This window comes from Tympanuchus pallidicinctus, unplaced genomic scaffold, assembly GCF_026119805.1.
Source record: "Tympanuchus pallidicinctus isolate F22 unplaced genomic scaffold, pur_lepc_1.0 scaffold43, whole genome shotgun sequence".
In the NCBI taxonomy this organism is placed as follows: domain Eukaryota; kingdom Metazoa; phylum Chordata; class Aves; order Galliformes; family Phasianidae; genus Tympanuchus; species Tympanuchus pallidicinctus.
Window position 1 is genome coordinate 127,854 of NW_026294762.1, and position 12,495 is coordinate 140,348.

The window sequence follows — 12,495 nt, forward strand, 5'->3', positions numbered from 1 at the left end:
CACTGCCAGGAGCAGGTGAGGCCCTGCAGGAGCCCAGCATGCAGCCTCCATTCATTGCACTCTCATTTCTCAGCACGGGGTTTTCAAGACCATCTCACCTCGGTGATGGCTGCTTTCTTCGGTGCCAGACCTGAGGAGAGAAAGGCAGAGCATCACTAAAGACAGGCATGTGAGATCAGAAACACCCAGAGACAACAGACTGCTTTGCTCACTCAAGCAAGCTGCAAAGCCCATCAAGCAGTTGTGCTGTTTTCAGTTTCACTTCAGTGCAGGAGCCTCAAGTTCCTGGGTTCGCCCAAGACACAAAAGCACCATTTCTCCCAGCAATTGTTTTTTCTGGAGGTTCCAGCAAAGAGTTCTAAGACCCATGTAAGCAACTGGGCTGTGCAACACCACAGCCAGATGCACCCAGAGGCCCACAGAGACGCTCGTGAAGCTGCTTCTCATCACTCCACAATGCACAAGGATCACTGAACTTATTTACAGAACCCAGCGTCCAAATACAACACAAAAATGAACCCGTCGCTTATCTCCACTGCTGACTTTGGGAGAAGCCACCATTTCTCCATTACAGCCAACAGTGAGACAGTAAGATTTTGCCTACAACCTTCAGATACAGGACCAGAGCTGGGAACAGCAGCCAAAACCACCTCATCCCAGTGGTGTGTTCACAGTCTGCAACTCAGCCTCCCAAACCAAGTGCTTTGCCTGCATATGCAAACCTGGAGCAGCTTTGTTTTGCTGTTTTGCTTTACATCACGCTGCCTTCACTCACAGGGTTGAAATCCAGCTAATCTACAGCACAACCATAAACCAGACAGGGTGACCATCAATGGAGCACAGCACCGTTTGTCTTGGAGAATCTGGAGCTGAAACTGCAGTTCTTTGGCCCACGACAACTCGCCTTCCTGGTTACCCAGCACAAAGCCCAGCAGTGGGCAGGGCAGGGGGATGCACAGCACTGCAAGGGCTGGGATGCTGCCCCGTGTGGCCACGAGCCCTGCTAATCTCTTTGCTGCACTTTGTCACGATTCCAGAGCGGGAGATTATCTTTAATTTTGCGATAATTACCACAAGCTGCTTTCATTGCCAGCCTTTAAGTGTCTGCTGCTGTACACGTACCAAGAGTGGGATCAACACCAACCGCTCGTAGGAAGGTCCCAGGGCCAGGACTGGGGATCTCCAGGAGAAACAATGCTTCAGGTGCATGAGGGAATCAGCAGCAAAACCTCTCCAAAGAGGAAAAAAAATCAGCTTTATGAAATCAACTCCAGGCAGAACACGAGAAGAAAAAAACAACCTTCTGCTGGCTCAACAGGCTGACAGATGGACCTGCGCAAAGTGCCCCAACCCCAGCGCGGGGGCTGCGCAGCCATGAGAGCTGGCGCTCGGGTCTGTGGGGCAGCAGAGCTGTGCAGGGGGAAGGCTGGGTGCTCAGCAAGCTAATTGAAACGATTCTTATCCGATTTGGTGCAGCTCAGCGCGGGCGGAAGCGTCTGGTGCGGCTCTGGTTGGAGAAGCGTGGGCCGGCCTCAGCCCTCTGCCCGCTGCAGGGCTCTGCTGTGCCCGACCTGCTGCCTTCAGCTCTTCTCACCCACACGCTGCTCTCATTCGGTCCCATGCTGACGCTGCGCCGCTCACCGTTCCCATCTCCGGTTTTGTCTCCGTTGCTTCCATCCGCCTCTCAGCACAGCCTGCCCGGCTCCTGCATTGCAGCTGCACCAGCGGGACGCGATCAGCCCCACAGCTGCACGTCTCGGCTCCAGCACGTGCCCCAGCTCGGTTTCTGCATTCAGTTCTGCCTCTCCACCACATTAGATAACCCGTTTCTGCTCTTACACAACACGCTGCCTCGACAAATTCACGCTCTGAGCTCTGCAGGCCCCTCGCCTCTCATTCGTGTGATGCAGGCAGGGGGTTCACCAAGGAACCCGCACCTTCAGCTTCGTCCTCCTCCTCTGGGCCCTCAAGTCAGCACGCAGTGCAGCGGGGTAGGGGCACCCTCTGGGTGCTGCCAATGGGGACACACCAGCGGTGGCACAAGTTAAGCAGTCCAAGAGTCATCGATCTTTTGGGCTGAAAAACAAAACTCTGGGGAAAAAACTTTTCCTTGCTGTCTACAACCTATCCAGAGTTAAAAGCATGGGTTGCAAGCTTGACTTACACAAGGAATTTCTCAGGAAAGACGCCTTCTTTATGAGACATGTGCACACACTTGTAACTCACAGACATTTAATGCTCTACAACCCTCCAGAGAAGCAATGGAAGCAAACTGTAGGAGCTGATAGATCTGTCTGGGCTCCTTTACCCCAACAGAGGTGGTGCTGCATTCGAGTGTTTACCAGGAGATACGCACTGCGACTGCAACTAAAATTCATGGAACACAAACAGGCCCCTGGATGGAATTCTGCTGCCGTTCAACGATGGTGGAGCCAGCACCAGCAAAGCTTTTGGACTGGAGAAGGTGGAGGCTGTGAGCACAGCACTGCTGTCTGCTCAGGCTGCCCCACGCCGCCTGCTTTAGGGCACAAGCTGGGAAAGGCAAGGGCTGTGCATGGGGAGCAGATGCGTGGTGGCAGAAATATGGAGAGAAAGGCTGGAAGTGCAACGGGTCCATCCAGAGAGACAGCTGCTGCTCTCTGCGAGGGCCTGCTGAGAAAATGAAATGAAGGCAACACAGCAGCAACTGGGAGAAGATGCCAGGAAACAAACCTTGGCCAGGAGCAGTGCCCAAATTGGCACATGTGGGAAGCAGCCCCCGAACAGCATATGGCACCGAGTGGCCTGAAGCAACGGGCTGGGAGGAGCAGGGACAGGACGTGCAGCAGCCACCCTGAGAAGGCAGCTCCTTACACCCTGCCCTTCCCAGCCACGATGACCTACTTCTGATCACTGCGTGCACTTTCTCTCCTTTGGACAACAACGTTGGGTTGGGATGGGAGGCATCAAGAAAGTCGCAATACTGAATGGAGCACTGAGGTCTTTTCCCACTTTGATGCAGCATCTCTGGGCAGACAAACGATTTCCAGGACCACCTACAAGACCCTGCGCTGGGTCCACATCACCTGGCACCCCGATAAAGCTGGCGGTCAGCAATCCCCATAACCCCACACAGCTTCCACTTGGGGAAAGCTGACGGCACTGGCATCGTGCCCTCTGCCATGCCAACACCACACCCCGCTCTCCCTTCCCACCCCTTGTTCACCTGAGCATAAACTTGTTGGGGACAGAACGTTGTGGTTATACGAGCTAAGGGAAAGCGCTCCACGTGCTGCAAGGCAGGACGGGGCTGTGGGGCACCGTGCACAGGGACAGCATGCTCCATCCCTCACCAGGCACCAGACCCACAGCCAGCCCTGCACACCATCATAGGGACCGCCACGAAGAGGTGTTTCTGCACCAAAGGCAGCCATCAGCCTGCTTTCCTGCTCCAAGTTTTAAAGCAGAAATTCACCCTGCCTCGCACTCATCTGTTCAGCCAGGCCAGGGCGCAGGGATGCCAACACCTTCCTGCCCAGCTCTGCTCCCTGGATGCAGGTGCAGGACAGCATCAGCCCTTTGGGATGCGGGTTGCTGAGGCAGGATGTGCCCTGCTAAAACGTTTCCTTGACAACTAACCAGAAAAACGCTTACAGCAGGGAAGGCCAATTACAGCAGGGAACAAGCAGGACAAGCCAGGGGAAATGAAATTTAAAAAGAACTGATTTGTTTCCTTGTCTCCCATCAGCTGCATGTAGGAAAAGGACAATTTCAGAGCGCCTGTAGCCCGAACCGTGTGACACATCCGACAAAAAAGCCAAACAAAAACCTCATCAAGAGGAGCCCACAATAGCTGACGTCCAATAGCAGAGAAGGCTGCAGCCGCTCGGCTCTGCTGTGGTTATGCAATGCAGGGACGGATGCTCAGCCTCTGTGCTGGATGGGAAAGGTGCAGCCTTATCTGAACGCAGTGTTCTGGCTGCAGGAGGGCGGCGGGGATGAGCAAAACACGCTCCCAGCACATCCCAGAGCGGGGTGAGGGTGAGACGGTCCCAAGGTCAGCAGCTGCAGCCTCCTCCCTGCCCCGGCTTCGCTCCTCAGTGCAGCCTTCAAGCCCAAGTCTGCCTAAAATTCAAGCAAAGCTTGATTAGGATTAATTAGAGACAGCGAGCAGCACGGCAGGAAGCGCAGCCTCTCTGGGATGGAGGCGGCTCTCTGCATCCATGACACCACAGCAAAACCACGATGCTAATTTAGAGCAAGGCCATTACAGGCTGGAGGACTTTGAAGCTATGGCAAGGGCCAGCTGCCCCCGGCCTTTGCTGGGGGGGAGGATCAGCTCTGCATCCCTGCACACAACGCAGGGCAGAAGGAGGAGGTGGCTGGAAAAACGAACCTGCCAGGAGCCAGCCCCAAACTTCTGGAGCTGAAAAACAGGCTGGGATGTAGCTATGGAGAGGGCCGGGCCCCCACAGAGTCATTAAGTTGGAGCAGACCTGCGTGATGCTCCAGTCCAACCCTGAACCATCCCACCATCCCACTGCTGACACCAAGTGCCACATCTCCAAAGCTGTGGAGCCCTTCCAGTGACGGTGACTCCACCTCTCCCTGGGCAGCCGTGCCGGCACCCCTCCAAAGAAACTGCACCTAACATCCACCCCGAACCCTCCCAGGTCTGAAGGCCACAAATCATCTCAAAGACACACCTGGATTTTTAAGGAGCGAGGTATTTCCTGATTTACTCCAGCCAAAGCTGCTCGCCTAAATCCTCTAAGATTTAATTCCCCTCTTGCTAATGTCTCCTGACAGAGATTTTCCTGGGGGTGCTCACACACCGGGGGCTAAAAGGGGATTTCAGAAATGGGTCACAGAGCTGCGGCAGGGGAGGCTCAGGCTGGGGGATAGGAAGGATTCAGCAGCAGCGGGCGGTGGGCTCCTCGAGCTGCTCACCACCACCTTCCCTTCCCTTGTTGAGGCCATTTGTGCTCTGTGCCCGCAGTGCTTTGGTCTGATGCTCCTGCTCCATGCTAACCAAGGCACCTGAACAGATGGAACAAAAGAAGCCACAGCAGAATGAGCTCCAAAGATGACGTGTGCTGCTCACCCCAAATCCCAAAGGTGCTGGGGACACTGCTGGGCTTCCAGCACACATCCATGCCCAGAGCTGCGCTGCTGAGGATCCAGAACACAGCACACAGCCCCAGAGCTGTGCCAGTGGATGGGGAATCTGAGCATCCCCTATGAGGAGTAGGTACAGAACGAAGCAATAGGAGACAGCAGCATCACATGAACTGAATTCCAGCACTTCTGAACTACGTGGCACTTAGCTCCATAAGAAAAATCCTGCAGGAGCTTTAATCCAGCTTGCTAAGGCTTCCTGCTCCCAGCACAGCCCTGCAGGCTCCGCGCTTTGTGGGGTGGGAGGAAGAAAGACAACATGCAACCACGCTGGCCAACCATTCTCAATGGGGAATGCAACACACAGAGAAGTCGTGCTGTGTAAATCCCAAACCCTGTAGCTTTCATGCTATGGGCAGACAGCTCAGCACACAGGTCAGGGCTCCTTCAGGCTCATCAGTGAGGCCGGGGGGGTTGCAGTGTTGTTTTCAGCACATCAAAGTGGAAGTCACAAGGCTTGGAGCAGTTGAGCATCCATGGCTTTGTGTGCAAAGAGCCCAAGGCAGCAGTGATGAAGCAGAGCTGGATGCTGCAGGGCCACGAAGGACGGATGCAACCCAGTGCTGCAGCTCTGCACAGGGAGCCTCCCCAGCCCCACTTTGCTGAAACGGGTGCACCAGTTTTGCCAATGCTTAAAGGCCAGCCATAAGGCACAGGACACATGGAGAGCGTTCTCTTGGCAAGTCCAACGACCCAAAAGCAGAAGCTCTATACTAAACACGAAATAACAGGCAGCACTTGCCACTTCTGCCCATGATCTGCTCATTCCCCCTTGAGATGAGCAGCTGCCATTCAGGCACGGCCCATCTCTGCCTCCCACAGCCCTCGGAGAGCCCCATGTTGTTACAGAATGATGTCGTTTTTCCACCCTGAATTCCTGAAAATCCTCTGCCCTCTTGCAGCAGCTCCCTGAGAGCAGTTACAAGCAACCTTAGGATGCTCATTCCTTTGCTTTCACATCTTTAATGCTCATTTTTGGGCATTCTCAGCCTGCCTGAGCATCCCAGACCCTTTGTCCCTCTACGACTCCTGCTTAATGCTGCACAGAGCACAACATCCAGCCCTTGGAGAGTACAGGGCAAAAAGGTGTCACCATCTCTCTCCCATCAAAACTGATTGAAGCCCGAAGGGATTCTGCCCTGCGAGGAAGCACTCTGGATTTAAAACCAGTGCACACACCAACACCACACCTGAGCACTGGGAGAATCAACGTGCAGCTCCCACTGAGCAGAGGCTGAGAAGAGAAAAATCAAACACTACCAAACTGTTGGTCTTCCAGATGTTGGGCTGAGCAGAAAGAACTGTGCCTGATTTCTGGCTTTGCTGGAGCCCAGCACAATCAGCTGGCACTGCCAGCACCGCTCCGAGACGCTGCCATCTCCCAGCACTTACACTGAGGATGCAGCAGCGCTCAGCAGGCGATGGCTTCAGCCAGCTGCCTCCCTTTGGAAAACACCAACATGGATGACTTTGCCTGGAAAAATCCACAAAGTTTGATCCATCAAACGTGCAGAGAGATTACAGGAGAAGTGCTGCAGCAGCTGCTGTCTCCAACCTGTGCTAGAGGAGCTGGTAATATTTTGCTTGTGCAACTGAACACAGCAGCAGGGATTGCGTGGGCATGAAGGCACACACAGGTCTTCCCTGGGCTTTCAAAGATGACAGCAAGGCAAATTGCTTCTGCCCCCCGAACTGAACCACCACACAGAGCATCATCAGTGCTGCGAAGGAACCTCAGCTCCTCCTCTACACATATATAGCACTTTCCAAAAAGAAACCAGGCCACCCAACCAGGCAACCAGAGCAAATCACCTTCATTTTACTTTGCAAAAGTAGAAACCTGCATTTCTGGGCCTTATGCCAAGCCTGAAGGTTTTTTTTCTTAAATCCCTCTGATCTTCGGGACCTTGAGTAAAATCCCAGTCCCATGGGCTCAGCTTTGGGAAAGCTCTGCTTGGTGCAGCCAGGAGCTGCCCAGCCTGATGGAGCCACACAGAAGTGGAAACAGAAGGGAGAAAGGTCTGAAAGCAGCAAAAACTGAGCCTCAATCGCCAGCAGGCTGCAAGCACCAGCGCTGGGAACAGGGTGTGCTCACACTGTGACTGCAGCACTGCCTTCACTGCTGCCCAATTGCAACTGGAGGGAGAAAAACAACAAGTGAAGAACCAGGAGATCGGGAGGATGCTGCTGGCTTGGCCTTCAAACCAAATCTCTTCCACTTACAAACGAGGAATTTCACCCTACGAATTCTCTCCTGCTGTTGGAATGGGTGGCAGACTCAGACAACCTCTCTGATTTCATACATGGCAGAATAAGAGCAGTGCTGCCCACTTCCTCCCTGCCCACCCCTCCAGACTGGCTGTTTTGTTTCCCCACCTTCCCCACCAGCTTCAGAGCAAGCAGCAATTTCTGCCGAGAACAGATTCTGCTAATTACAGCCCTGTGCCCTGCAATGAGCTGCAGGTGGCCCAGTGCTGATGGGGCACTGTGAGGGCCGTGCTCAGTGGCTCTGGGTGCAGCTGCAAAAGTTCCACTTACATCACCCACCTTGGCAAAAATAATGGAATTCTTCAAAAATCACTTTGTTCCTGCTTTTAATATTTAAGAGAACCACTCATGTGATGCACAGAACCACAGAATGGCCGGGGTTGGAAGGGACCCCAAGGGTCGTGAATCTCCAACCCCCTGCAGGGCCACCAACCTCCCCATTTCACAGCAGCCCAGGCTGCCCAGGGCCCCATCCAACCCGGCCTTGAACACCTCCAGGGATGGACGGGGCATCACAGCCTCTCTGGGCAGCTGTTCAGCCCCTCACCGCTCTCACAGCACAGAACTTCCCCTGACATCCAACCTCCATCTGCCCTCCCTCAATTCAAACCATTTCCCCTCGTCCTGCTGCCATCTCCCCTTGCACAGAGTTGATTCCCCTCCTGTTTGCAGGCTCCCTTGAGGCACTGCAGGCTGCACTGAGGTCACCCCCAGCCTTCTTTTCTCCATGCTGAACCAGCCCAGCTCCCTCAGCCTGTCTCTGTAGGGAGGTGCTGCAGCCCCTGCTCATCTCTGTGGCTCCTCCAGACCCTCTCCAACAGCTCCCCGTCTTTCTTGTGCTGGGGCTCCAGACCTGGATGCAGTGCTGCAGATGGGGCCTCACAAGAGCAGAGCAGAGGGGGACGATCGCCTCCCTGTCCCTGCTGCCACCCCTCTGCTGATGGAGCCCAGGTTTTACGACTGCAGATTCAGGTTCTATGCGTTTCAACAGAACTGAAGAAAAGAGCAGCGAGATGCAGGTTGCCCAGGGAGGCTGTGGATGCTCCCACCCTGGAGGCACTCAGTGGTGGAGGAGTCGCCATCCCTGGCAGTGTTCAAGAGGCGCCTGGATGAGGAGCTACGAGATGTGGCTTAGTGCCTGTGGTACTGACAGGAATGGGAGGGTGGTTGGACTGGATGATCTTGCAGGTCATTTCCAACCTTGTGATTCTGTAATGCCAGGCTGGACGCGGCTGTGAGCAGCCTGGTTGAGCAGGAGGCACCTCTGCCTATAGCAGAGGGTCAGAATTAGGTGATCTACCAACCCAAACCATTCAGTGATTCTATGAGAGGGATGGGTTTGCTTTGGTGAAGGAAGCAAAGGGACGAACCCTTACGGTGAGCAGCCTGCAGCCACGGGGTGACCGCTGTGACTCAGCCCACGTTTCTCACCACAACCCAGCGCCAAACCCACACACACGCCGGGAAAGCCACGAGAACACGCGATGGAAGACAACAGCTTAATTAGGGGCTGACAGAGCTTTTTGCTGCAACACGTGTGGGTGAGAAGAGACGAAATGACAGAAATGCTGCTTCCATCGCTTTTAGCTTTTCCATTTCCCAGAAAAGTTCTGAGGTGAACTCGGCTGCTGGCAGCACTGCAGCACACGAGCGAGTGCCAGGCTGCTGGGGAACGCAGCACTGCTGAGAGCCACCTAAAGAAGGCACAACCACAACATCACTGTCTCGTTGGCTCGCCCCGGGCTCACCTCACACAGCCTGATTTCCTCAGAGAGTGAATCCCCAGAGAGCAGCTGGAGAGCCCCACAGTGCTTCTCCTTCCAGCACGACACGAGCTGGCAGAGCAGCACTGGGCACCGTGCTGAGAAATCCAGCGCTGAAGAGCTCAGGACAAAACTCACCCACGGGATTTTCACATGACCCTCCTTCCCCCCTGCACTTCTGCAGTTTAATCCCGTCAGGAAATCGGCCCTTTGCTTCACGGTGCCTTGGTGTACCTCTCCACCACAAACACGACTGTCACAAACCAACCCTTCCATTGGGAGAACACCATGCAGGAACACCATGCAGAGGAACCGCCCTGCACTGGGAACGTGCTTGGCAGTCCAAAGAGCCAGCTGGGCACAGCAGAGCACAACAAGGGCAGAAGCAGCGTGCAACAAGAGCAGCTCCCTCGGTCAGGATGCTGCCCAGCCCTAATTCAGCACTCAGCTGCCTGCATCTGAACGATGGATGTGCTGGGAAAGAAAGCAAAATTCCTGCTCCTGCTCTTCAGGCTTCAATCACCTTATAAGGGAAAATCATATTTATTTACTAAGGCTGTGCATCCCTGCAGCCCTCAATGGCTGTGTCAGTGACTCGCTTCCACCATCGCTCGCAGTCACACGCTCTGCACACCAACCCCTCATGGGCTGCTCCCCATGGGGCTGTTCAATCCCCCACAGCCCCAGCCTCCATGGCCAAGCAGCAGCAAACTGCCACCAGACCCATCACTGCACGCCCTGCTGTCCCAGCCTCCCTCCCTGGTCCGGGCCCATCCATGCCTCAAAGGAGGAGAATTCTGGAGCAGCCTGAATTCCATTCACGCTCCTTCCCTGCAGCTGAGCTGTGACTTATTGACTGTGAAGGAGCTGCAGGGTCTTTCTGAGTTCAGGGCACGGGGTGTTTTTGCCTAGCTGGCTCCCTCTGCCATCATCTTATAGCACCATTTCACAGGAAAGAGGCACGTGACATCCAACTGAGCTGTGAACCATAATCGTGCTGAGGACGATGTTTACATCTGATTTTTCCTCAAGCTGATAAGCTCTCTCCAATTTCCCTCTCCATCACGTTGGTACAGATTGAGCGGCTCATGCCCCACGGGTTGGAATTCTTCTCTTATCTCTCATCTGCTCACTGGAAGAAAAAAAAAAAAAAGGCTTTCAGCAACCCTTCAGTTATCACTGCAGAGGGAAGGGCTGCGGAGCTCCGTCTGTGGCATCCATCACTGCCCCAATGCCTCTGGGGCTTTGGCTGTGCCCAGCACACGCAGAGACCTCCACGCACCACTGCAGCTCCTGAGGCAGAGGGATTCAGCCCCAAAGAACATTCTGTCCCTGCTGCAAGCTGTAAGCGACACACAGCCTGCGACCCATGCAACAGGAGCCACGAGAAATGGAAACAGACTGAAACCAACTCTCAGCCCAATGGGGAATCAGGATTTCCAGACTCCACCTTTACAAGGAGAGGGAGGAGAGGGAGGAGAGAGCTCTGTCTCTTCTGCTCTCGCAGTTCCTACTGTGAGCCGCCAGCAATGCGACCCCCGGCTCAGACGCAGCCCGAGGGCAATGCTCTTCTCTCCCAGCTCCTGGGGACACCCCAGACCAAAAGCCTTCGGTGCCCACTGCACTCAGAGTTCCTCAGAACCCCCCTGCAGCTCCGAGCCCTGCACCAACACTGGTGAACAACCCCCCATGCTGCCTGCAGCTCCCTCTGAGTACCAGAGGCAGAGGGGCCAGGAAGGAGCCATTCACACACGTCAGCTTTTCCAAACTCCATTTGCAGCCACGATTACAAAACGTTCAAAACCTCAAGGCCTTGTTTTCACAAAGACATGGATTAGCCCTGTTTGCTCACGAGCATGCCCAGCTGGCAATACTACGCTGATTTCCTCCTTCAAAACACACCCTGAGGGTTCCCAGAGCTCCAGAAGGGGCCCCGAGCTCAGTCCCGTGGGGTCTCACTGAGTGGCAGCCTCACTCTCTCCACCCTTCCACATCCTGTGGGGGTCTCACTCCAATGGGGGTCCAAACGGCAACAGTGCAGGGCACGTAACGTGGAGATGCTGTGACTGGCAGTCACTGAAACAGGATGAGGTGAGCATGAGAGCCCCGTGCACAGTTCCATCTGCTGCAGCCAGCAGAGCTGATCACGATGCTACTGCCATGCCACCAGGCCTGCGGGTTTGGCTCCTTCCAGAAAACACTCAGGGCTGCTTTACTGCTGTCTGCAGCCTTGGGAGCTCTGAGCAACACAGCTTGGGATCTGCTTAAGTGAGCAGCGTGCAGCTTGATTCAAAGAAACGACATAAACACTGAAGCATCGGTGTCGTTACCAGCTCCACTTCATCTCTGCTACCAGTGTAAGGTAAGAGCCCATAGGCTTGGGAAATGCAGGTTCACTTGTGATGGGCAGAAAAGCACCCAGCGCTGAGCTCCGGTCTCCATAGACACCTGGTTTTGGACTGAGCACCGCACAGAAATGCAGAGAGGGGGGGACGTACATCACAACAACGTGCCAGGGCCGAGCACAGGGACGCAGGTGCCTTCCCTGCCACGCTCCCCAGCAGCACAGCTGAGGGCTGTCAGCCCCACAAATCCTGCAGCAGAGCCCGAGGGCTGCGCAGGCAGCTGGGGGCTGCCCCACATCCACGCGATGACGTCCCTGAAATAAGCACGGACCCGCTGCCAGGTTTTGGTGTGCGCGCTGCAAGGCACGGGGTGGCCGACAGACCGCAGCCGGCATCTCTCAGTGCCGCGGAGGAGCTCCGGGAGCGGACAGCCCCCGGCCCCGCACATCCAAAGCCGGTTGTGAGACCACGAACGAACCACAGAGCGGCAGAAAGGTGCAACTCCGGACGGCGCGGGCTGCCCCGTGCCCCCCCAGCACGGAGCCCCAGAACCACGGGCTCCGTCCGCGTGTGTGGGTACGGAGCCCCCACCCACATCCCCCATAGGGCGGAACCATTCGGGCTGGGGGGGGGGAGGGGGGGGGGCAGCTGGAGCGGCCCACGCCGAACCCCGAGGGTGGCGCTGAGAGGAACCACGAGACGGAACTGGGGGAGGGAGGGGGGACACAGCCCGGAGGGGCTCCGCGGGGGGACGTTACCACGTTACCTCCCGCCGCGTCCGGTTCCCCTGCGCCGGCCTCCGGGGTGATGGCGCCGGCCCCCGCCACGGCCGAGCCCTCCGCCTCCTCGGGCACCTCCAGCTCCATGGCGGCCGCCGCCAAGGGCGCGGGCAGGGCACGGCAGGCCGCCGCCGCCGCCGAGCTCCTCCCGGCTCCGGCCGCCGCCGCTGAGCAGCCTGGGAA

At 56.0% G+C, this 12,495-nt stretch overlaps 1 protein-coding gene across 5 annotated transcripts in view; it reads right to left on the reverse strand.

The window, feature by feature from the left end:
* PIP5K1C (phosphatidylinositol-4-phosphate 5-kinase type 1 gamma) overlaps positions 1–12,482 on the reverse strand; it is a 33,492-nt gene extending 21,010 nt beyond the window's left edge. For 3 of the 5 annotated variants that reach the window (XR_008210815.1, XR_008210813.1, XM_052702220.1), the window contains exons 1-2: positions 12,300–12,481; positions 99–130 (exon numbers count right to left, since the gene is read on the reverse strand). Coding sequence is in view for 3 of the 5 variants with exons in the window: in XM_052702220.1 (XP_052558180.1) it covers positions 99–130; positions 12,300–12,399 (132 nt within the window). In the remaining 2 variants the exon portion in view is untranslated. Of the gene's footprint in view, positions 1–98; positions 131–12,299 lie in introns of all 5 variants that reach the window. The other 2 variants (XM_052702219.1, XM_052702221.1) reach the window with 2 other exon arrangements.
* Between the last annotated feature and the right edge of the window lie 13 nt (positions 12,483–12,495).